Here is a 25,447-nt window from a genome sequence, read left to right on the forward strand (position 1 = left end):
TTAAAGGTTCCTTTGGTCAAAAGCTTTCTAAATTATTCATTAAAAATGAGAAGTTCTTCATGTAAATGACATCAGCAAATCACATCCAACTGGCCAATTTACTACATGTGTTCATCTGATCAGCTGTCCATCGTATTTTCTGTTCTAGGCCTTGGTGTTGAATTATATTTAAAGAATGGCCTCACTTGAAAAGCACAGAGCAGATCTGAGACCAAACCAAAACGGAAACTAAACCTTATTTCTGCTTTGAATTGCATAGAAGACATTTGATGGAAAAGGGGGGCTCTGTATCACCATTTTCAATGTCCACACATCGGTCACACATCAATAAGTGCCAACTTACGTTGATGGGTTTGAGGTGAGCGGTGATTTGTATGTCAGGTATGCGGTGGTACCAGGAAAAGGAAAGGTTTCTCTCGACACGCAAGTCCAGGTTGACAGGCTTCAACAACTGTATCTCTCCCTGGAACCGACCTGCTTGGTATGTGGCTCTGAAAAGAAACAAAAAAGGAAAATGTAAAAAGCAAATAAAGTGCTAAAAAAAAGGGAAGACCGATGGGGAACTAAATATCTGAAAATCTGAATCCATTTGAAGCTGTTATAATCTTCAAAAACGATATTGCTTGCATTACATAAATGACTTACCAACAAAAAAAGAAAAAGAAAATCAGAATAATTTCCATGAAATCAGTTTTGACTATAACCCTATACTCTAGACTGATGATTCCCAAACTAGGGTGCTAGGCCCCAACAGGGGATCACCAGAGATCACAGAGGGTGCCACAAGGTCTTGGACAATTTGAGGCATATGCTTCCTAACATAATATTGGTTTAAAAAATCCATGACTATACAGTATGTTATAATGTATTGTATTCCCTAAAAACCTTGATTTCTACAATCAAAATAGAACCAATTCAGACAAAAACACACCGCTAATAAATACATGAACATTTAATGAAATTAGATTCAATCTGCTTTGCATGAAGGGGTAACCACTGCTCTGGACTATAACAACATACATTTATGGTTAGACCTGTTTATCTCGGGGAGAATTGAGTGACCCAAGGGTTTGTTCACAACATTAAGGTTCATTTCAAGGAACACCCGAAACATCAAACCCCTAAATGTCGCACATCTCACCTGTAGATATTGAGGTCGCTCAGTCCCACCGTCATGGTCTCCAGGATGGGCGGGAGCTTGACATGCGTTTTGGATGGCACCTTGGCGAAATTGTTCTCGACCGATAGCATACCAAGGTCAACTACGATGATGTTGGAAGAAGTTGAGGATTGGGGGAGGAAGATGACGGGTGCTTTGAAGTTGACGTTCAAAGCGATGCGCATGCTGCGCTCCGCCAGCTCCATCACACCAGTGGCCGCCTTCTCAGCAGCCTGCACGGTGACTTCAGCCACAGCGTCTTTCGCTGCCTGGAAGTTGTTGATGAATGCCTAAAGTAGGGGAGGCATCATCGTATAGGATTAGGAAGGGGGGTTACACGGATATACGATATAAACTACAGAAATAATGTGGAAGAAGGCTGCAATAAACTCAAGACACTACCCTGCATAATGCGGCACAAGGACGCAAAAAGACCTATGTACTTATTTGATATGTATTGTATTTATATGTTGTTTATCAACGCTCACATTATCACACATTATCAACACTCTAAATGTATTACATAACTTATTTTGTATATCAATATTTTATGTATTTATGTGTAAAACATAGTAATGATAATTAATTAATGTACTAAAAGAAAATATTATATATATATATATATATATATATATAATACACACACACACACACACACACACACACACACACACACACACACACACACACACACACACACACACACACACACACACACACACACACACACACACACACACACACACACACACACACACACACTGTATCTGCATGAGTGACGATTGTGTGCATCGTCAGTGCTGCAGATACCAACCAGTTCATTAGTGCTACTTAGTAGTAGTTATGTAAAACTAAACTCTCACCAGTACGGAGGAGACAAACGTGTTGACGACGATGACTTGGATGCATCCTACAGTCAGTGTGACAGCTATGTCTACTTTATGCATATCCAGGTAGGCATCTCCTTCTGTGGCACCGGTGTAGTTCACCATGTGGAAAGCAAACACCTCCTTATCTGCTATGGACATCACCTAACAAAGCAGCGAGAGACAGTACACAAACAACTCATTTAAAAGAGAATGAAATGTATATTTCCATTTTTTTAGACATCAGTTAACTGGTACATTCAGTGGGGCTGTTGTCAAACTTTAATTTTGTTTTTGAAATTTGACAAAGGCAAGAGTGAAAAACGCAAGTAGGAAAATAAATCTAAATAATAAGTTCATTATTTATTGTTAACAGCTGCTAAACCTGAAAGTGAGAAAAAAAAATGTACGTTCAAAAACCATAACTGTGAGCAAAACATAATGTTTATCTTCTTTAAGAAGCGGAAGAAAGAATGATGGTTCTAGTACTAGAAATACTACACATACTTTTTTGTACAGAGCCCCTTTGTCACAGTTCAGGACGATGATGTTCTTCAGGTTGGTCAGAACCTCCATCTCCTTCTTCCTCATTAGAACCTCAGACACTAGACCTGGGACAGCAACAATACACATGAAAACCACTGGTAAAATAGACACTCTAAAGAAATGGTCTGAAACAGCATGTCCACATCCCATACCTTCTATTTTGATCTCTGAGATCGAGGCTTTCTGCCCTCGAATGAAAAGCTTCAGACAATTGAGATCTGCTCTGAAGTGAAGATTCACCACATCTTCAAACTTGGATTTTTTAGAAGCTAGAGAGACAGATTTAGGAAATAGAGATGAGAGCAAAGAGAGAAGACGAGGAGGGGAGATTTTAGGGGACAGAATATAAAGATGGCTCAACTATTTCCTTTACTGCAGATAGGAGACCTCTCCCAAACGCAGCCTTTCTACATACTTTATCTGGAGGGAAACAGGGGGGAAAAAAGTTACTTTTTCTCTTGGCTACAGTAGATCCCTCCTTTTTCCCCTCCTCTGCTTCTGTTTCGTCCTCTTCAGGGATGGCAGGCAGCTCCTCAGGCGTTCCCTCCTTCTTGATTGCTGGAGGGAGGAGGTTGCTGAGGAAGTTCATGGAGTTGAGTAGAGCCTCAGTGTGAAGATGCAGATCAAGGGAGGAGAAGCTCACCTGACACAGAATAATAAAGGTGAGTGCAGCCGGATCTTTACTTATTCAAATACAAGGTGCCGACATACTGGATAAACAAAACGGGTCAATGCAAAGCAAATAGCAGCTAATCCCTCACTCTGAAAGAGTAGTTTTCGTCCAGAACAGCTAATAGTACGTTTTATAAAGGCTAAATAAAAGCTCATAAAAGTCACGTATTTATTAAAGGGCAGTAAATAAAGCAATAAACTTACCTTGATGAGCTGCTCTGTATTTTTGTGTAGAGACTTAAATTCAGGGCCGCTCTTGTCAGCCTGGAATTGACACAAAATGCTGAAAGATTTATCAAACTCTCGAGGAATGGAAACCATTTTGGCCAATAACACTAAGAGACAGCTATAATAAAATTCTGTCAAGAGTATATTATTTCCAGCGTAGTGCCAACCTGAGTGTGCCTTCAAATACAGTTTAATTCCATTGAAAACAAGAGATAAGATAAAGTGATTCAAGTTTCAGGAGATGGTACCTTGATGTATTCCAGAGTCAGCAAATCATCCTCTGTGTTGTCTAAAGTAGTGATCAGCTGAACCTCGTCATCATAATCTATACATAACATTGGGGAAAGAGAATCATTTAAAGAGATGAAAACAAACTGGAATCACATTGATCTAGTCTTGATCACTTCTTCAATTGATGGTCGCTACAAGTCTCTGGGGGTCGAATGTCAGTATTAGACTTTTGACTCAAATAAAAGTATGGAACTGAATGTGTTTCCATTCCAAGGATCCTCCACTGACCCATGTACTCTGGGCACTTGAGGCAGATCTCTTTGAGGAACGTGTACGAAGTCATGTCAAAGGTGCACAGCTTCAGTTGGGTGCCCAGGCCCTCGATGTCCAAATGGAGAACCGTGACGTCCTCACCCTTGGACTTGCGACACAGCTGGACAGACATCTGGACAGAGAGAGGAAGACAAGGAGCACAAGGAAAGGAGAAACAGGACATAGGCAGGGAGTTATACAGGGATAGAGACAGAAACAGATAGCAATTATTACTAATTATTACTTTATTACATGATAAAAAATAACATTTCCATATCTACTGTATATTTTCACAGGCACATTTTACTGATTATCTCGAAACACGATAGGGCCATAGAGCGGAACAGCAGAGAACTAGTGACTACTAACAAAGGTTTACAGTGGAAAAAAGATCGGTGTTGGGTGGATTACACAACAATCCCAGAATTTCATTCAAAACTGCAATTGTCCCCCCCCCCCCAATATCTGGGTTTACCACGTCTTTGAAAGTATATATTATTTTGAATATTTCATACCTCACTGATCTCAAAAGTCATGAGCAACTCTATCATATTCTTCTGAGGATCTTTCTTAACCAGGCTTCTGCTCCTGAGGGAGGCAGAGCGCTGCAACTTGGCGGGCAAGTCAGTGAAGAACTGTGTGTCACAGATGGGAGAACTGGGAGCGTCGTAGAACAACTCCTCCTCCGAACCTAGGAACAGGAGGACACCGAGACAGAGAGACGGAGACATTCAGTACTCAGAAAGAAAACAATAAGGCCAGACAATACGCATTTCATCTGGATGCAGCCCCACCTAAAGAGGTGATGCTGATGGTTTCACAAGAATCAAACATGATGGAGGAGCGCAGGTCGGCCACGTTTGGGGGTCTTCTGGGGGTCAGCTGGGGGGTGTAGAACTGCTTTGTCTGAAAAGAACACAACACCCGAGCTATATATATTAATTTACACATCCTACTTTTCCTTGTGCGGAAATCAGTGCATGTGAGAGGGTGACTTTTGGTTTTAATCAACTGCGATCTCAACTGTCTTTACTGTTTCTCACAAGCAAGACATGTTCATGTCAAAATGTAATCTAAAGGTGAAGCTATTGCAGCACAGAGCCTGTCCAAGCAGGAAGGCCTGCTGTCACTGGACAAAGAGAACAGTTAATGTGGAATATAATGAATATACAATAATTTAATTGAATAATTGGCGAGGGATCTCAAGGTAAATATCAGGGTAACAAGATTTTATTATTTATAATTAGCATTTTAATTTACAAATAAGTAGTATTTACTTCTTGTTAATTACCATAACTTGCAAGAAGCGTCAGGGTAAATATCAGAATATCAGTATTCTTGGGTACATTTTTTAAATACTTGCAAATTATCACCCATTTACACTATACATTTTAATTTAAAGCTTTCTCAAGCTATCTGAAAATGTGAAACTTGACATAATTGCTCTTTCCTTAAAGTTCTTCTGGGATGTGATTTGGATGATGAATTATCATCTTGATGGAGGCTATCAGGTAGCAATCCCTTGTTAAAGAACAATGTTCATATGATTTGCCTCTTTTTCAATGTATACTGTACATGATTTGTAAGCATGTATGAGACAGTCTGAATGAGTTATAAGTACACAGTTTGACTGAAAGAATTAGACTTTAGCAGAATTGACTCAAACGAACATAAACAGTGCTTATTCTGTTGTTTGTACATGTAGGTTTTACAGTATATGGATATATACTGCCATCTAACCTTAGGAGTGACGTGTGCAGTGTTGCGTGGGACAGATCTGCTCTCAGGCAGCGGGATGCTATCTATTAGCTCCAGAACGCCTCGAACCTTGTCATCAGATATACGAAGAGACAGCAGGGGGAGCTCCCCTGACATCTTAAACCTGGAAAAAACATGGACACACATCAATGACGACATACATGCAGATGCCAACTGCAACTGCAATTCTAATCATCTCCCACTTCCTTGGCACTATGAAGTATCCGAAAGTATCAGAGGTGTAAAGCTTCTCGATCTACATGAGAGTTAAGTATTCCAAAATAAGAGGTGTGAATAAATTTGACTTGTATACAAATAGTGTACTATCCGGATACAATTTACTGTAAGGCTTCTTTTAAGATCTTTTTTGTCTCAGCTGCTGGATCAAATTCCCCTCAATTGAGTATTACCTTAGCTTTTCTTATGGTATTAGTATATCCGAGGATCAATTATGCCAGATACATTCCATACATTTATTTAACCTATAATCACTTGTATATTCCATATGAAAAAGAGGAGTGGATGTATTTTTTTGGTTAAATTAGAATAAGGAACTGATTTGTTTCATCAAGTCACATGCAAATAATTTTGCGTAGTGAGGGTTTATTGAAATAAACAGCAAAACACAATTAAATTCTAATTAAATGAAATCAAAACTCAGCCAGACGTGCGTCACTCTTTTATACTGGTATAGGGGATCCAATGAAGTCTCACTTGGGCATGCGTGAATCTGTGACAACCATGGCCCTGCTGAACACCACCTTCAGATCCACTGGCTCCAAGATGTGGAGAGTGGAACATTTCTGCTTCCGGGCCTTCTTCCAGTCCTCATCTGACAGAAATTAAAGCATAAAATAATAACTTTTACTAATATATAAAGAGATAGAAATTAATATATCACATAGATGTATTCCGCGTTGATAAAGTGTATTTGGTAGGTTTGTCTGAGAGCTTGGTATTGGGCAGGGTCACAATATGATTCTACATTGATATTTACATTACATATACCTGTATATAATGAAACATTTCCCCCCCAAATAAACAAACTTGCGTTCTTTAAATGAAGACTGAATTACTTGTACATAAAACTGAAAATATCCTCCTCAATAGTCTATAGTTCAGATATACCCCAATCAGCCACAATATTAAAACCACTGACGGGTGAAGTGATTAACATTGCTCATCTCGTTACAATGGCACTTCAAGGAGTGGGACATATAAGGCAGCAAGTCAACAGTCAGTTCTTTAAGTTGATGTGTTGGAAGCAGGAAATATGGCCAAGCGTAAGGATCTCAGTAACTTTGAACATTGGCAAAATTGTAATGACTAGACAACTGGGTCAGAGCATCTCTAAAACGGCAGGTCTTGTGGGGTGTTCCCGGTATGCAGTGGTTGGTACCGACCAAAAGTGGTCCAAGGAAGCATAGCTGGTGAACCAGCGACAGGGTCATGGGCACCCTTGAGCTCATTAGTGCACATGGGGAGTGAAGTCTAGCCCGTCTGGCCCGATCCCACAGAAGGGCTACACTAGCACCAATTGCTGAAAAAGTTAATGCTGCTATGATAGAAATGTGTCAGAACACACAGTGCATCACAGCTTGCTGCGTATGGGGCTGCGTAGCTGCAGACCGGTCAGAGTGTCCATGCTGACCCCTCCCCCTTTTGGCGACACAAGGGGGAGCTACACAATGCTCACGGTGGTTTAAACATTGTGGCTGATCGGTGTATACAGTATAAAGGTGTACCTGGTTGGCTGAAGAGGAACTGCAGGTTGCTGAGCTGTATGTCAAAGTTGTCATAGGCTCTGGACATGATGTCTTCGATAGTGTTCTTCTCCACTGTGAGCCGTGGAAGGTCCTTCTTACTTTGACTGGTCATCTGCTCAAACAAACAAACAAACAAACAAACAAACAAACAGGATTCATATATCGCTCTCTCTAAGTTTTCTCAACATTTCAAACTTTAAGAAGAAAAAAAAAAAAAGGTTTTTCCTGGCGGATAAAAAAAAAACCAAACAAACAAAAAAACGTCTGTCATCAATGTCAATCGCGATCGATGGAGTCGATCCCCGATAGCCAAAGTCGATCGCCGATAGATGATTTAATCGTAAATTTGCCCAAGCCTACCTGGTAGTCTCTCTTTAACGGGTTCTGTGTTTTAATTAGGGGTACCTTGAAATGTCCGAGATCCAGCAGCATGATATTCTGAGTGGTGTCGTAGAAGCCCGTCTGCGGTACGATGACATAAGACGCCATCAGGTTCACATTCAGGTCGAGAACCTTCTGTGTTTCAATCACATACATCAGTCCTAATAACAGAAGAATTAACAACAAATAAACATAAAGCCATTAGAACAACAGAAAAAATGAATCAACACCGGAAAAATAATTGGAATTTGATTTGGAACGGCAGGAAGAGGAGCTTATTCCACTATTCAAACCCATTCCTTTCAGTCGCATAACAGAATAGTTTTTTATTTAACATATGTAGCACAAGTTTTGCATGTTACCGATTGTGACCCTGTTAATACAAAAGTTGTATCTAACAACCTTTGTGATTCAGGGATCCAAAGGACTTTAGCAAATTCAGGAATTGGATTTTAATTTAACGTACATTATCACTTCTCTCCGAAATGGTGCACAGCCCTGGTAAAGCAAGTGTCTCACCGGTTGATGTACGGTCTCTAAACTGTTCAAGTTTCATCAAAGTGGCATTAGTCAGTTCATCTAGCTGCAGGTCTTCAGGAAGCATGAAGAATGTAGACATGCTGTTCACCGTTATCTACAGGGACAAGAGAACATTAAACAAGAACACAATATATTCTACAAGTAGAGCTGTGCTATAGATTGACATTGTGATATGAGACTAGATATTGTCTGGGATTTTAGTTATTGTAACATAGCAATATAGTTAAATGTTGTCTTTAAGGTTGCACTCTCTGAAATATCGTAGACTGTTTTTGCTGATCCGATCAATGCCTCGGTAGCCACATTACTAAATATAAGGGGTGTCACGATTCAAATTGACTTTCGATTTTAAGGTCACGATTCGATTACATTTACAATTCAAACATATCTATTTTTTTCTCAGCACTGACGCCGTTGCCATTGTTAAGCCCCTTTCACACCTAGTCCCCTGTAAATTACAGGGATAACGTTTCCGGCACCGCTAATGAGTTTCACTATTCACACATGCAGCTACATTCAGGAACATTTCTGTCTTGTGCCTTTTCACACCTGCCATGTTAATGACAGAATAGATGGGGCAAGGGACAGTCCAGCAGTAGCCACCTGGTGCAGTTTCCGGTCCATGGAACCGAGCTTGCCCAACTCTGAAACAAATTTTATGAAAGTTGGTTCAGAGCCGGGCAAGCCGCAGTTGACTCCGTGGAGGGGCCCGCATTGCCCAGCGCATACTGCATTTGTTACCGGCAGATCTTGACCGCCCCATTATGGCGACCATGTCGGACAATATAACCCACAAAAATAAAGGGGGAAAAACGCAAACCCTGCTTGTGATTTTGAAGTTTGAAATTTGAACAGTGATTTTCGATTTTGAAATGGAATCGTGACATTGTGACAAAATATTGTTTCTGAAATTTTCAAATGTGTATGTAAACATGTTATGGAAGCAACAATGGTCATCCCCAAAACATTGTGAAGTTATTGATATTGCGGTATCCGATTATGTAAATATTGCCTAGCCCTATCTACAAGTATCATGAGAATGAAGCAACCCATATACACCTGTAACCAAATCGCGCACGCACGCACACTCCTTACAGAATCGTAGATGATCTCCAGGGGTTGGGACTCTATGTAAATGCGCTGGTCTGTGCGCTGGTCTGTGCCCTGGTCCAGGGGGTTGGTCTCAAAGAGGATGCTCAGAAGTGGAGTATCTGTTGCTGTGGCTGCCTTCCTGGACGACAGCAGGATGGGCGCAGCTCGGTTACAGGCCAGGCCTGTGACCTCGAACAGAGTGAGCAGGGCTGTGACTCTGGTGAGAGGAGAGGCATATAAGCAGAATTATGGCTGGGCAAAATATCAATACTGTGATATGAGACTAAATATTCTCAGCTATTCAATGCTTCTACCTGGTGGGTCATAATATCCACATTACTGATGATTGTTTCTTGTGTGCAAATAAATATTGTATGAAAGCGCCAATAGTCAAAGCTCTATCGATAACAAGGTATAAGTTAAAAGATATTGTGATATTTGATTCAGCCAAAAGTAGAATATTTCAGGGAGAACGTCTAACTCACCTGGTGAAGGAAGATGTGGGGAGGAGGGTATCAGGTTGACACGTTAAAGCCAGACTAAAGTTATGTGCCTTATATCATAAACTGCTCATTTGGATTTGATTATGGAAATTTATAAAAAGCCATTTCTAAAGTATCATTCTAGGAACGATTTTTAGCCGATCAAAGTAATCCAAAGTAATTAACAAACCTCTCATAATTCGAGAGACTCCAGTCCCATTAGGTCCATTGGTAAATCGAAAAAATATCACTGTGGAATCACTGAATTAATGCCGACAGTTTAAAATGTTTCCTGATAAATCAATGAATGAGCTAATCAGCAAGGGTAACAAAACAAACAAACAAAACAAACAAAAGGGAAGAAAATCTGGAGCCAGAAAGCAGTTCCACCTAAAATAAATTTTGGCCTCCATTCAGAGAAAAGCATACCATACATACATGCAGAACAATGACAATACATGTCTATAAGACATAACTACTTAGTAAGAAGCTAAGTAATTTTCAAGGGCCCTGGCTTTTTAAAAGAGACCAAAATTTGTGGGAAAGGAGGCTAAATGAATAGAAACATACTTGATGGCTTGTGCTCCAGCTCTTTGTGTCAGTGTGGACTGGAGCTCTCCGACCATAACCTTGATGATTTCATTCTTGCCCCTTTGGTCTTTGATGGACACAGAGAGTTTTCCCATGTGGAATTTCACCTTCATGTCTTCAAACTACAGGAAATAACATTTGTGGAGCATTTGTGACCAACAAGTAATGCTATGGTTTTTCGGTACATGACTTTTAATAGAATTTTGGACATTCAAAATATAAAATTGGTAATCCATAAGTTTATTTTGTGTTAAAAAAAAACATCCTGTTCCTGATTCTTTAGCTGGCACTTTATAAGAAACAGCCATTCAATATATTTGTGTTATGCATGGGCTCCTCTATATACTGTTTACACTGTTGGTGGCGTGGTGCACCTTTCCTGAGCAGGCACATGCAAGTGAAAGGCCACCGCAGTGAATTTGATAAACCAGCATAGCTAGTTGTGGTCAGAGAGCTGTCGATATGGAACAGCACCCTTGGATGAAAATAATATCCCCACCTCAATAAAAAAAATCAATTGATCAGAAGAAGGTAAAATATGGAGAAAGAAAGTGGCCGTTTTAGGGAAGGAAAAAAAAAAACAATCTTATGGATTTCACATTATTAATAGTGTTTTGGCTCATTATAAAGGGATGAGTAAACTGTTTTCTAAAGTTGGGTAGAAACTCACATCCTTTGGAAGATTGGGATTGACAGCTGTCTCACTATATCCAATGGCAGTGTAGAGTTTGAACTTCTCAGCAGGCGTCATCAGCTCATCAAAACCTTACAAAAAAATAGCAGACTGCTATAACTTATGTCTATAATTAATTAAAACAATCTACAGACATCATTTAACAAGTTATCTTACTTACAAAAACATGAAGCTGAAATAATCTGCTTCTATCCATTCTATCTGGATGGAAATAGTTCTCGTGTTTGTCGTCCCCCTCATCCTACCTCCTCCGCTCTTGACTTCTTTAGCTTTCGTGTTGTCATCTCCTCCCCAGTTCCACATCCAGCCGAACCAGCCTTCAGACTGCTCTTCCTCCATCTTTATCCCTGGACGGTAGATGCGAAGGCCTGCTTTGCTTGCCTGAGAAGTATCAATTTAGATGAGGCTTTTGCTCTAATCCTCAATCCCGCATTCTAACCCATTTATTTACTCATGATAAATATGATTGTCATTTTTTTATTGATTTGCGTGAATGTACATAACAGAGACAGCGTTGTACGAATGTCTGTAAGAGTAACAACGCCAGCAAAAGACAAACAAGACAAGGCTGGATGTAGAAAGAGACATAAGATAGAGATATATTGAGACAAATGTAGATAGATAGAGATATATAAGACAGATAGAGAAAGATTGAGACATATTTTGTTGTTTCAGAAACATTATCTCGGATCAGCAAACATTACCTCCATCTCAGCCTGCTGCCTGGCCAATGTGATGTTAAAAATATCCAACGTCTTCTCAGGCTCCTAGAAGACAAATCAATTACAGCTTTGGGGACCTGGCCTCCTGCCTTGGGAAAGCAAGACATGATGTTGGCAGAGCAGAGACCGTTCCACAACCCCCTCACACTTCTTTTAACCAGCTATTCTATAGGACCCTCATCAATGAGGCTCAGCCCTCCAATCTTCTCCCAATGCATTTACAAAATTCCGACAGTCATCCGCCACCTAACCATGGGAAAGTATAAGATTTAAAAAAAGGCATGTAATGGGAAATAACAACATACACCTTGATTTGTTTGTGTGACAATGACTTTTTTTATCATTTTTGTTTGCCTACTCAGCAACAATAGTTTATTAATTATATGCTAATCTGTCTGTCAAAATTAACGCGATTATAACACGTTAATGTAAATCTGTTTTAACGCCACAAACACACGCCGCATCGACACAGACATGTCTCACTGATATATCGGTGAAAATACGACATACTTTCTCTCCATCTTTCGCACACGCAGCGTCTGCAAAGAATACTCAAAATAAGCGTGAGAATGTGATATCTATCAAAATTGGACTTTTAACATATTTGCAAAACCGCAGATGTAAACTTTAATTCACTGAAACCTTTAACTCAACACAATCGCCAAACATGTTAAAATGCTTCCAGAAAGCCATCCTGAGAGCAGTCTGAAGATGGAAATGCCTCACCTTATGTATGTCACACCGTTGTGGCATGGTAGCAGACGCCAAATGTTGTAGTAATTAATGAATGGTGCCATCATACCAAGTTTTTCATCAGCAAAATTTGAAAAGTTATAAATAAAAGACAGTTTTTCTTATGTGCACCAGGACTGGCTAAGAGACAGAGAAGGCGGGACATCAGGCGACGCACGCCCTACGTTCTCACTCACCATTGGTTAAACAGTACAAAGCAGTATCTTTTGAGTGTTTTTGGACAATATTTGTCATTGTTTTGGGTTTTTGATTGAATTCCAATAAACATACGTTTGCATAAAGCAAGCATATTTGTCTAGTCCAATGTTGAAAGTATGATGAAAAAATATCCTTTTAAGCTATATTTTGAACAGATTAAAAAATGTGTGATTAACTATTGACAATCATGCGACTAATCGCGATGCAATATTTCAATCGAGTGACAGCCCTAATGATAATACATTGCACTTGTAACAGACTCTTCTGATTATGTGCTCACATCTTACCACAGACATCCTGTCTGTCGTCTACATCAGAAGAAACGCAGAAATGTGCAGTACATGTCACGTGTCACTGCATGTCACATGCAGGAATGTATACCATACGTCTGGGTACATGACATTTAAATACCCATGGACATATGGTGTGCAGTATGTATATCGTATGTCTCAGTATATGACAATCAGAGAACAATGTAAAGTGTAAATATGCATAAAAGACTCTCCGGGAGATACAGTTGGAGAGAGACATTGTATCCCCTAAGTGAATGCACCCTCTCCTGCTCTGCAGAGCACAACTGCAACAAATACAATACACAATACAATCTATTGCAAGTATATCAGAGTGGTCATCTAATTGATGTCTCATCTATAGATACATTTCCATAACAATCACACCTGCTACACGGGAAGCTAGAGTAGGAGAAACCAAATGTTTAAAAGGCAAAACGTAATATGAGATATTAGCTACTTATGCCTTTATCTACACGAGGGATTCTCAACCCTTCTCATCTCCCGGACCCTCATTTGATACACATTCGGCCAGGGACACTACTTGTTTTTGTATTGTTAGATGTAATTTATTTCAAACCTCCTTATCTGTCTATATTGTATTTATGGAGATTAAGTTGCTGGGGACCCCTGGAACCTCCTGAAGGACCCCCAGTGATTTTAGGTGTAGGTTATTTTATTTTACGTCTCCTTATGGAACGAAACAAGTGCGTATGCAACAATTGGAATGAAACCGTACGTAATGGGGACACTTTCTCTGTGACTCTCTCCCCAATCAATCCCTTTCCATGTGTTATGTGCAGAAAATGTTCTTATCGAGTCTACAAGTCGTGCTCCGTTTCCTCCGTGCCCCGTCCCCACACTGTTATTAGTTGTTTTATTTGGAGTAAAGTGGCACAGCAATTGGGGCGCATGGAGAGCAGTGTTCGCGTCCGTGTCCACACACAGACAATACACACATATTAAAGTATATAAACGATTCCCCTTATTTACAATTCCTCATTGAAATGTTATCCCTGTGCATTTTGTAAGCTTCTATTTGTTTTATCCTGTTATTGTAATGGGCACTGACCGAAGAGGAAGAAAAAAAACCCCCAAAAAAACGACTTCTCATCTTGAAGAATCTCAGTTTACTGACGGGTTCCCTACTGATGTTTCGACTCATCAACTTTCAGGCAGCAGCCCTAAAGAAAACATTGCAGATGGATCACTACACTACACTACACTACACCACACACCCACCTAACTAGTCAAAGTGTAGACCTTTCAACTACAGAACAGCCTTGTTGATCTGTGATGCAGTCCTCCCTGTATGGAGTTTGGATGTTATTCTGCACTCCTACTCCTCAATTTGATCCCTCTTTCCTCTCCCACTCCGTCCTCAGCCCTCTTACCTCCAGTCCCTTCAGAAGCTCTTCACTGGGTTTCTTGCTGGTGATCTTGTCCATGTAGAGTTCCCTGTAGAGCTTCACCTTCTTCCGGTGCTGGCGGATGTGCTTCCATGACCACATTTGCAGACGAGGCTTCACGTCCACCTCCAGGATGCTCGTGATTACATACTTCCACCTGGGGAGAAGACACACACACACACACACACACACACACACACACACACACACACACACACACACACACACACACACACACACACACACACACACACACACACACACACACACACACATTATGAAGAGTAAGCAGTGTGAAATATAAATTCCACTTCTTCGGCATTTAAATAAAATTGGTGTGAGATTGGTGTGCTATAAGGTGTGACTCAGTGTAAATGATATGTATTAAAAGTATATAGATCTAGAACTGTCACAATTATTACACCATCATTTGATCGCAATTATTTGAGCTAATCAATTTGTTAAATAGTTAGATACTACAATTATATGTTCACTCCAAATGTAAGGGAAATTACCAGCCAACGTTAGAAATTTTGCAAAAAACTGAATGCGTATTAGGTCAGTCAGTTGGGTCGGGTTGAAGCAAATTAAGCATCTACCTGAATTAAAATTTTCCAAGTTCAATGTCACTAGAAAGGTCTTCTGCAATAGGCAGACATGCATTATGACTCTTTTAAGCTTATATTTTGATAGTGGCATAAAATAAATTGCAATTTATGTGTATGACAATTAATGATCAACTAACATTTCTTGATTGTAACAGCGCGGGGTACACCAAAGACAACTATCAGAATTTCATTTGTTGAACAAAAGTGTATCATAATTCTCCAGAAAGCACCAGTATACATATAAACAACTAGAGTAGTCAGGCTAAGGTGAAATGGTGTTTCCTCACCATGTGTGAGCGTGCGAGTGCACGTGGACTTCTGGCCTGTACTTCCTGTACGGCAAGTTACGTGACATCATGTCCACGGATCCGAGAAGTTCCAGGATGCTGATGTACTGCAGAGGAAACAGCATCAAGTCATGAAATTAACATTAACATGAAGTTTGGTCCCTTCTTTCTCTCCTCCCTCTCCCTCCATGTTTAGCCTCCCTTTCACTCGTCTTTGTTTAGAAAATGTATTCGGAAAAAGTATTAGGGCAGAGTTTAAAAAAATGTATTCTCTGATACAATTCCTTTCAATTTTCGAATCTGATTTGAAAATCGTAATATCGATGTTTTGTTTGGAAGTTCTGCAACCATTTTCTTCTTAAATGAAATACGACCATAGTGACAAATCATTTGAAATATTAAATTTCAGTATGACAGTAAATTCCTTCTGTAAAATATTTTTGAAATGTACGTCAGATAGTACTATAATGAATAGTTGGTAGCGACTTTGTACAAAATGTCAATATATGGATATAAAATCATATTGTGAGCCATCTCATCGATACGGAATTTAATCGATATTGAACTGAATCTTGAGATCCAGTCCAATACCAAGCCAAAGCACACATGCACCATACCTACCTGTGGTCTGTTGAGCTCAATGGCCACCTCCCTGAGATTGACCTCAAGGTCCACTTTGGGAGAGGAGAAGTCCACATCGGACCTTGGATTCATCTGTAGCTTAGCATCTGCTGTGATTGGTCGAAATACTGTGGACAGGTGAGAAAAACACATATATTTTTCAATTAAAAGTTGTAGGTGTGTGTGTGTGTGTGTGTGTGTGTGTGTGTGTGTGTGTGTGTGTATATATATATATATATATATATATATATATAAAGAAAGAAATCTAACAAGAAAAAATAGCTCAACTACTTTGCACACTATACTGAAAATGCCTGGTCTGTTCAGGGATGTGATGATATCATTACATGGTAAGTGCTTTTTGTTAACTTGAAACGGGGGTATGTTGTCTAATACCATTTATTGCTTTAAATAATACCCTGAAGCTTTGAGAGCTACTGAGAGCTTCCTGTTCTCCATGGATAAGCATTGACGGTTGACATAAATGAGTGAATTCCACTGAGACACTCACTGAAGTCGACAGGAGTGGATCCTCTGATCTCCATGCTGCTCTTAAGACAACGCTACAGATGTAGTGATAAAGAAACAGAGACGGAAAGAGGAAGTGAATTTTCACTCTGATAGATACACAGTCATGTCTTTTTTTAGGTTTAGGCTTTTATTGTTTTTACTGAAACTTTGTAAAAAGAGAGGTGAAAATACTTGAATTGTTCCTATAGGCAAGATAAGCGGCCGCCTAAGGCAACATCTTGAAGGGGGGCATAGAGAGGAAGCAATCATTTTGCGCACCTTTCTCCCTCTCCGACGGTACCGAGGATGCATGCACAAGAAATGGGGTGCCCACAACTGGCGTGCCAAAACAGTGTTTTTATTTTAGTTGAGGGTTATTTTATTTTACGTCTCCTTATGGAACGAAACAAGTGCGTATGGAACGAAATCATGCGTAATGGGGACACTTTCTCCGTGACTCTCTCACCGATCGGCCCATCTCCATGCGCAGAAAATAATCTTAGAGAGTCTACGAGTTGTGCCCTGTTCCCCTGTGCCCCGTCCTCACACTGTTTTTAGTTGTTCATGTTCAAGAGATTATTTGTCACAGACATATACATACGGTCGTACATGTTTTAGTTGGAGGAACGGGGCACGGCGATCAAGGCGCACAGAGAGCTGTGTTTGTGTCTCCAGACACATAAAAATATATTTATGATTCCCCTTATTTATAAGACCCTTTGGAATGTTATCCCTGTGCATTTTGTAAGCTTCTATCGGTTTTATTTTACTATTTATTTATTAATTTTATTGTAATGCATACTGACTGAAAAAAAACGACTGCTCCCTTTAAATGCTCAGACGACTGACGGGTTTCCGAGCGATGATTCGACTCGTCGACTTTCAGGGGGCAGCCCTAAAAGAGTCTGGATACCTTTAACAGAATCCTGTTGTCCTATAATGACAACACACTGAGAAATAACAGCAGAAACATCTTAATGCATCTTCAGCACCTGGGATCCGTTTCTTTGCCGTTTCCTTCTATGATTAAGCAGATGTAAATGTCAATTACAGTCAGCATTAAAATGTGGATGCTAGGGTTGCCGTGGTTACCAGTGTTAGGGCATACTCCGATTATATTACTTGCCCATGGTTGTTTTTCTTTTTTTTTTATGTAAATAAAACACATTTCGTTCATTTTCTTGTATCAGTGCTGAATTTCATCAAATAAAAAACTTGAACTTGTAAAATACTAAGCGTGTTATCAATACTTAGAGAAACACTACAAAAGTGAAAGTGAAAGTGTCTGCCTGTGCGCACACGGCAGAGTCACAGCAAGTCTGCTTATCATGGGAGGAGAGGAGAGAAGGCTATGGGAGACCTTAAATCAGGTATAGGTCAGGACTTGTTTCCCTCCATCCACAATTAGCGGCTGTGCCTAATTAGCGCCCCCCAGTTGGAAAATGTCCTGGGTTTATTTGCTGGTGGGAAAAATTCTTCACCCTGGCATCCATAGTGGATGCCTTGCAAAGCCACTGACACATTATACAAAACTGAATCAATAAGATTGTGTACTAATTAATTAGTATGTGTAAATAGTCGCTCTGGCTGATCCGGTGAATAGTTGGGTTATCCATGTTTAATATAGACCCGGTTTGGACACAGTCATAGAATATTAGGGAGCTGGTTTTAAGACAAACAGAACAGGACCTGGCTTAATACGCCTCGACCTCAAGGAGCAAAGGTATTAGAAAGTGCCCTGTTAGCTTAAAGTCATAACACATTAACTCACCAAGGCTTCTTCTGAAGTATGATTGGAGAACAGCACCGAGTTGACGTTCCAGTAGGCGAACAAGCTGTCTAGCTGGACGAGCTGCAAAGAGGAAAAGAGACAAACACAAACAAATTAACTATTTATCTATCTATCTAACTAACTAACTAACTAAGTTAGTTGAGCGAAGGAACTACTCTTCCACTAAACCATTGCAAATGATACCTTTCCAACAACTTCCAACCTAACAATAGTTTAGGGTGCTTCTCCTTGAATTTAACCTTTGTCGTTATTATAGTGTATATATTATTAATAATAGTGTTTTACAAATTAATATTAATTAATTAAATACAAATTATAAATAAGGGAATCATAACAATATTTTCATATGTGTGAATCGTCAACGTGAACACAGCTCTCTGTGCGCCCCGATCGCAGAGAGCCGCCCGCGCCCCGTTCATATTCTCATTGAACAGCCGAATCAGATTCGACTGACAAAATTCTGAGTCGGGTACAACCCTAGAAATAATGAATAAAAAATCGGACACACACAAAATAAATCCCCCATATGCTTAATGGACTGTGCCTTCCCCCGAAAAGATCCTCCCAGAATCTGTGGTTGAGTACCTTAAAGAAAAGCTTGGCATTCTCATCCAGTAGGCAGGGGTCCCAGTTCTCATCAGCCGTCTGTGAAATCATACAGAGCAATCAAAGGTAAATTAGACATCTTAAATGATGACTTTACAAAATGTTATAGCGGTATATAAAATACAACACATTACCTGGAGGCTGAGGCTTTTAAGCGACACTCCGAATGAAAGTGGACAGTTGGAATTAGTGACCTGACAGCGGGGAGCGAAGAAAACAGATCGTCAATTTGTCTCATAAACGCTGTGGACTCCAGGTCCAACCCGTAAGACTTTTGGACATTGCCATCCAAAACACCAAATTTGACATGGAAATACTCACATCATCCTCATAGCGGATGTGGATGTTAGAAATCTGGACCTGTAGGTTCTTAATAACCTGTGTTACCAGCTTTTCAACAAAGGTATCCTGCTTCTCTTCTTTAGGGTTATCTGTTAAACACAGATAAGAATAATAACACAATTAAAGAGCAATGGAACATTTGAACAAACAGTAATTCGGTCAATATATATGAATAACTGAATACAAACAAGAAATTGCAATGAATGAATTTCCATAACGTTAAAGCAGACCCCATCACAACATCACATCACTTATTCTCTATTCTTGAAGTAAGGTAAGGAAATGCATTATGTCTATATTTCCTTCCCTGTATCCGTACCTTTTTTGCATTATGGAAATTCAGCCTTCAAATAATGTCTAATAAACTGAGTAATACATTACAAATCATTAAGACATAAATTAAACCTAACACAACAAAAGGTCAGAACTGGACTATTACTACATGGTTATGATAAAAGTTAAAAACACAATAGCCTGGCACTGACTAGCCAGGTTGCTAACATCTCTAATAAGTCCCTTTAATATAAGCACCAGGCTGCGGCGGGTGTGTAACCAACCACAACAATACCAGGGGAAATATCACAGCTTTTCAAAAATTTTGTCTTTTTCAAGGACTTTTCAAGCACTTCAGCACAAAGGGGGCTATTTTCAAGGTATTCAAATACGTACATCTCTGAGGATAAAATTCAAGCATTTCAAGCACCTAAACGACATGTTAGGAACCCTGTCTAATGGTGGTCCAGGCTTTTTTTAAGTTCAACTCTGAACTACTGTACCACCATGGCAAACACACCAGTGGCGAGCCGCCAACAGTGGCTTACATTTAAACCTGAAATTTCCCAGGCAGCTCTGGCAAAGCCACGTGGACACGCTGACCTTGTTCCTCAGCCTTCTGCTTGGTGTCCTCGATCCTCTGGAGCTCTCTCTGACGGGCCTCCTGCAGCTGCTTCTCCTCCTTCTCTGCATCGTACTTTATACCTGGAGGAGGCAGGGACGGGGGGAATCAAACATTACCGACAACGCACAAGTACTGTGAAAACATTACAGTGTACTGCACTGGGGCAGTTTGTTTTCTCCCTTAATTTATGAAGCGCACAGCCACTGTACATAGATGTCAGATGACTTCCAGAAAGGGCATATTGTGTTTGATTCATTCAGTCGAAAGAAAAGGCAATTATGGCTTCAGCCTTTTCCATTTCCTTGTTTCTATTATTGTTTTTATCCACATTTCCAGTGACGAACATTATTAATAACATTAATAAAAGCAAGCCCTGTGTGCTGTATTGTGTACATGGTACAACCCGCTCATAACTGGATGCATGACCACGGCACATGGACAGATTTTTATCAAAAACAGGACAATTCGAATCACAACATAAAACAACAATGGTCTGACAGTTGTTACAATGACAATGTCCTGTGGGGATAGATCTTAATTTCCTGCTTAATAAAACAAGAATCTTACTGGCAGTGGGGACTATGAGCAGGTAGACGCCATCCAGCGTCGCCTCCACGGACTGAGTGTACAGGTTCTTCCATGGAATCTTCAGTTCTAGTTGTCCTATTTAAAGAAATGCGTTGAGAAACATCTTTGATTTGTGTGAGGTGTGTAAAACTGTAATGAAAAGAATCTCACTTATGTGCCCTGCTCGGACTTTAAAAGGAATGTCGAGTTGGCTCTGCGAAAAAAAAGGAAAACAATTGTTGGAATAAATCCACCCATTCATCGGTTCATATTAAAGGAACATAATTTAGAAAAATTCAATTATTTTAGTTCAAAAAACTTACCAGGGCATTCTCTTTGATTTCAAGATTTCTGAGAATGGCATCACCTGAAAAAGAAATAAAGCCGCACATCTTTAGTCTTTTTCCCAATCATCTTAAAGGGAATTGATTAGCATTGCATTAGCACAACCCACATTCCAGAATTGCAGTCTTGTCAAACAGCAAACAGCATTACCAAAGACTGCTGCAGTGCAACCTTTTGTTTGCTATTGGCACAGGTCAAGAGTCAGACCTGGATGCGTCATCAATTATTAAGGGGAGATTTAAGAGAAGCAACTCGCTGCGATAGGCCCCCAGAGAACTAGGGTGGGTGTGGGGGGGTGATGAAAAATGATGGAAAGAGAATAAACCACAAGCACAGTTAAATTAGGACAAAATTATATGCTTGACTAAGTCATATAACAGTAATGACAAGACCAAATGAGCACTGGGACCTCTTTTATGAGCCACTGTACATAGCCACCAGACAATTTCCAGAAAGGCTGATATTGTGTGTGTGTGTGTGTGTGTGTGTGTTGTGATTTATTCAGTTGAGAATGGAGCCCATTTTCTTCCTTCTTTTACTGTCTCTGACTCAAGAGAGACCATCTGACAAAATAAAGCTTTTCTTTCTTTTTGCTGACACACCCAACAATTGAAATGAAAATGAAAATAAAAATGACAGTGACGACGCATGTTGAAAGCAAATAGAAGACATCATTGATATAAACCTTTACAAGACAGGTCCAAATTCCAAATCTGGATTTCATGAATTAGTCCTTGTTGTTATCTTTCATCCATTTCCAGATAAATGAAACAAGCTCTGCTTGCTGTAGGTGGGTGTGACTTCGGAGTGACTTCATTTGCTTTACATCGATTTAATTAGGAGGACAGCCTGCACTCCAGCCTTGCGTCTAATCCTAAACTCAGAACACATGGTGCAAGGCGGTGTTTCTGCCTCTGCATTTCTGACTCGCAAGTGTTGGGGATTGAAAACACCACAGCCGGTTACAACTTAGGTACGGGACAGGACGTAGCATGTCACACTGGTCTGAGGTGCTTGTTCAGCTTCCTCCAGCTCGATAATATTAATAAACGAAGACAAACCCTAACCTCACAAAATCAAACCTAGAGCAGGATATGTTGCGTGTCAGCAAAAAAAAAAAAAAAACAACAAAAAACAAGCACACGCACGGAAGGTAAACGGTCATCCGGTTCTGAGCTGCAGCAGTGACAGTGACAGCTGCAGGACGGACGGACGGACGGACGGAAGGGCACGCACGCACGCACGCACGCACGCACGCACGCACACACGCACACACACACACACACACACACACACACACACACACACACACACACACGCGCGCACAGCTCGCTGGCTAGCTAGCCGCTAACTAGCTGAGGAAGCGCCGCGACGCAAAGAGCAGCCCAGTGTTTGCTCAAAAAGGTTTAGCTACCTCCCCATATGCCGAGCTTCAGTTGCGAGCTGTCAAGGTTGACAACGTAGTCCCCCAAAAACCTATTGAGGACGTCTACGACCACGCTTTCGAAGACCATGTCGGCGTGTCGTTCACCGATCCGTCACCATGTTTACTGACGGGCGCGTTCACGCTGAGGGGCGCGCAGTGTGGGCGCCGCGCCTCGGGGGCGGAGCCTGTATCGAATCGCGCCCGCCACGTGACTATAACGTCACTGTGACACCGGAAGCGGTCGCTCCGTTTTCGTCCGCGTGGCTTTCCGTCGCCGAGCGGTTTCGCTTTCGTTTGTCGTGTCGCGTCGTTTCCCCCCCCCCCCCCCCCCCCCGGTTTGCGTTTTTAGATGTCGCCGAGTCGAATCCGCGGCGGCGACAAAGGGTTTCGCAGGAAACAAATAAAGGAAAGGTGATCACGTCAAATTTAGATACGCGATACGCAGTAGTTCAGCGGTTCTCAGTCGTGTGCCCCTCTTTAAGGTCTTTTTTCAACTGAGTATCCCCTTCACTAACACGAACACGAGCACGGACACTTACAGCGACAAAGGGAAATTAACATATATATTATGTACTGTTTGTCTTTTTTTAAACATTATAACCAACATTTATTTTTTTTTTATTGTCGGGAGTACCCCCTGCAGTAACCTTGCAACCTTCCCCCATTGGAGAAACACTAACTCGACACTATACATACGAATACGAAGGCTAGGACTCCCGATTCATGCAGTGCCTTTTCTTTCCTTTTTCTTTTTTCTTTTTGCTTGCCTTTCAGAGCTTCATTACTACCAATAAAGAAGCTCGTATGTAACATGTCAATTTTCGATTTTTTTTTTTTTTTTTTATAAAGTCAACATTACATAATAAATATCAAAATGTATGTGTTTTATACTTTATGCAGGTTCAGTGGTTGCGGTAAACTCTGTAAATTCAGGCTACTACAATGAAGCATACATTTACAGATTCCTGGTTTTTATTCATGATTAGTTTTTCTTACACAGATGGTTTGAAATAATTGCCAACCAAAGTGCTCGATTTATCGAAAAAAAACAAAACGACAACATTGCAAGGCACGTTAGCTCTTATCCAGGTGTAGTAAAACATTTGAATATTTTCAATTCCACGTGCAAATTTGGGGCTGGTTTATTTGCCAGAGCAAGAACATCGCCATTTTAAAATCTGCACAGCAGGGAGGCAGACAGCAGTGATTCTAGTAGGAAATTTGTTGGAACACTGTAAGCTGATTGTGATAATCAGCCTAAAATATCTGCTTGTAATTACGATCCATAACCATATTGATCTTCACCTAGTCATATATGGTAAATTCAGGATCAATCAGGATCAAATCTTCCCAGTCTCTCAGACATAACAAATGGGTATATTCTTACTCTCTCTTCAGTGCTAAAATCAGTGCTTTATTGCACTATAACATTATTTAAATCCAATTCAGTTTTAAAATCTGCTGAAAAAAATGTTGTGTGATAGCTAGGCTATATTTTCCAAGTGTCGATTGAATCGACCTCATTTATCTTTCTATTTTACTGGGGCATTAACTGCGAGAGCGGCTTCGTGATCACTCCTATCACCGTCCCCCGCCGCAGTGACCCTGAGCCAGGTTTATCCATCACCTTGAGCCTCAGCTGCAGCACTGTCAGGCTCTCTTGACTCAGCTCCGTGAAGAAGAAGTCTTCGTTAAACACGGGGCTTCGGCAGTTCCTGATGGTGGCGCTCTCCTGTCGCTGCAGTTTCCCGGGGGTCAGGCACAGGCTTAGCGCACAGTTCAGAGGCCGTAGGTCCCCGTGGTCTCGAAGGCCTTCCACGGACACCACCCGAACTCGAACTGTGGAGAGGGATGCGATGGCAGAGGAGGAGGAGGAGGTGGTGGTCCGCTCAGCAGAGAGGCGGACTTTACCGCAGCCCAACAGAGGGAGGACGTGCTCACGCTGAAGTCGCTCCTGGCAGTGGAGAATGTCTAATGGGAAGAGAACGGGAGGGACGAGGGTTTTGCTCGATGGGCTCTGAGGAGAACATGTTGGGGGTAATGCCTCCCTCTGTAACCTCCTCCTCTGTTCTCTGGCTGAACGGGGTGGTTCAGCAGTGGCATGCTCAGTGTTTTCTACCAAGATGTGGAAGGAGGATTTAGGACTGTACGGGGAACCGAGGGCGGTGGAGCCGTTTGAGGAACGCGTGTCGCTCTCGGTGCTCCCAGTTTCAGAGAGGGTCTTGGATGGGAACGAAGGAAGAAACCCCGGTAAGGTCCTGGTTTTCTGGGGCAGGCTTCGTCCATGCGCAGGTTTGGAAGTGCTTGCGGGGAGTCTTCTCTCCAGCAGGTAACTAGGGCGCTTAGCATGAAACAGCGACTCTTTCCGCCGAGTGTTTGGGCTCTCGTACATCCCCGCCAGGCCGTATCCCTCCGCAGAAAATGGCAGCGGTTTCCTCTTTGCCTTCCCTATCATTACACACCCTGGATGGTTTTCGGCGCTGTTGTCCAAAGGAATGTTGCTCCTGTGAGTCTGGTTCTCGCCACGCAGGGAAGCTGGAGTCATCTCAGCGGTCACCTGCGGGCCCTTCCTGAACAGGCGTGGAGGGAGACAGAACTCTGGTATCTTGTCTGGAGTGAGGACATTGTTGTTGAGCTTGTTGGAGAGCCTGGCCTTGGCAGAGAGCCGGGGGTCCTCCTCGTTCTTCCCCATGTACCGGCTCAGCTCCAGGGGAATGCTCTCCACACTGTCTCGGATCTTGTCCATCAGCCACAT

At 41.2% G+C, this 25,447-nt stretch overlaps 2 protein-coding genes across 4 annotated transcripts in view; both read right to left on the reverse strand.

The window, feature by feature from the left end:
• Positions 1-22,817, reverse strand: part of vps13a (vacuolar protein sorting 13 homolog A) — a 53,161-nt gene extending 30,344 nt beyond the window's left edge. For all 3 annotated transcript variants that reach the window (XM_080003555.1, XM_080003554.1, XM_080003556.1), the window contains exons 1-34: positions 22,681-22,817; positions 21,245-21,288; positions 21,093-21,135; positions 20,922-21,017; positions 20,333-20,434; positions 19,436-19,545; positions 19,249-19,308; positions 19,094-19,153; positions 18,488-18,568; positions 16,718-16,769; positions 16,207-16,334; positions 15,586-15,692; positions 14,676-14,847; positions 12,023-12,085; positions 11,564-11,699; positions 11,295-11,389; positions 10,604-10,746; positions 9,555-9,768; positions 8,439-8,553; positions 7,944-8,080; positions 7,518-7,650; positions 6,487-6,604; positions 5,755-5,896; positions 4,809-4,920; positions 4,530-4,705; positions 3,991-4,147; positions 3,720-3,796; positions 3,448-3,507; positions 3,022-3,214; positions 2,724-2,840; positions 2,533-2,636; positions 2,023-2,190; positions 1,142-1,449; positions 344-491 (exon numbers count right to left, since the gene is read on the reverse strand). In XM_080003555.1, coding sequence (XP_079859681.1) covers positions 344-491; positions 1,142-1,449; positions 2,023-2,190; positions 2,533-2,636; positions 2,724-2,840; positions 3,022-3,214; positions 3,448-3,507; positions 3,720-3,796; positions 3,991-4,147; positions 4,530-4,705; positions 4,809-4,920; positions 5,755-5,896; positions 6,487-6,604; positions 7,518-7,650; positions 7,944-8,080; positions 8,439-8,553; positions 9,555-9,768; positions 10,604-10,746; positions 11,295-11,389; positions 11,564-11,699; positions 12,023-12,085; positions 14,676-14,847; positions 15,586-15,692; positions 16,207-16,334; positions 16,718-16,769; positions 18,488-18,568; positions 19,094-19,153; positions 19,249-19,308; positions 19,436-19,545; positions 20,333-20,434; positions 20,922-21,017; positions 21,093-21,135; positions 21,245-21,288; positions 22,681-22,780 — 4,071 coding nt within the window. In that variant the 5' untranslated portion in view covers positions 22,781-22,817. The remainder of the gene's footprint in view (positions 1-343; positions 492-1,141; positions 1,450-2,022; positions 2,191-2,532; positions 2,637-2,723; positions 2,841-3,021; positions 3,215-3,447; positions 3,508-3,719; positions 3,797-3,990; positions 4,148-4,529; positions 4,706-4,808; positions 4,921-5,754; positions 5,897-6,486; positions 6,605-7,517; positions 7,651-7,943; positions 8,081-8,438; positions 8,554-9,554; positions 9,769-10,603; positions 10,747-11,294; positions 11,390-11,563; positions 11,700-12,022; positions 12,086-14,675; positions 14,848-15,585; positions 15,693-16,206; positions 16,335-16,717; positions 16,770-18,487; positions 18,569-19,093; positions 19,154-19,248; positions 19,309-19,435; positions 19,546-20,332; positions 20,435-20,921; positions 21,018-21,092; positions 21,136-21,244; positions 21,289-22,680) is intronic.
• A 1,412-nt stretch (positions 22,818-24,229) lies between these two features.
• Positions 24,230-25,447, reverse strand: LOC307233002 (C2 calcium-dependent domain-containing protein 4C; the record flags this gene model as incomplete). The annotated part of the gene is made up of 1 exon (XM_080004215.1): positions 24,230-25,447. The coding sequence occupies one exon, from the start codon at positions 25,445-25,447 to the stop codon at positions 24,230-24,232; it is 1,218 nt and encodes a 405-aa protein (XP_079860341.1).

Source organism: Zeus faber (genome assembly GCF_960531495.2).
Source record: "Zeus faber genome assembly, chromosome: 7".
In the NCBI taxonomy this organism is placed as follows: Eukaryota; Metazoa; Chordata; class Actinopteri; order Zeiformes; family Zeidae; genus Zeus; species Zeus faber.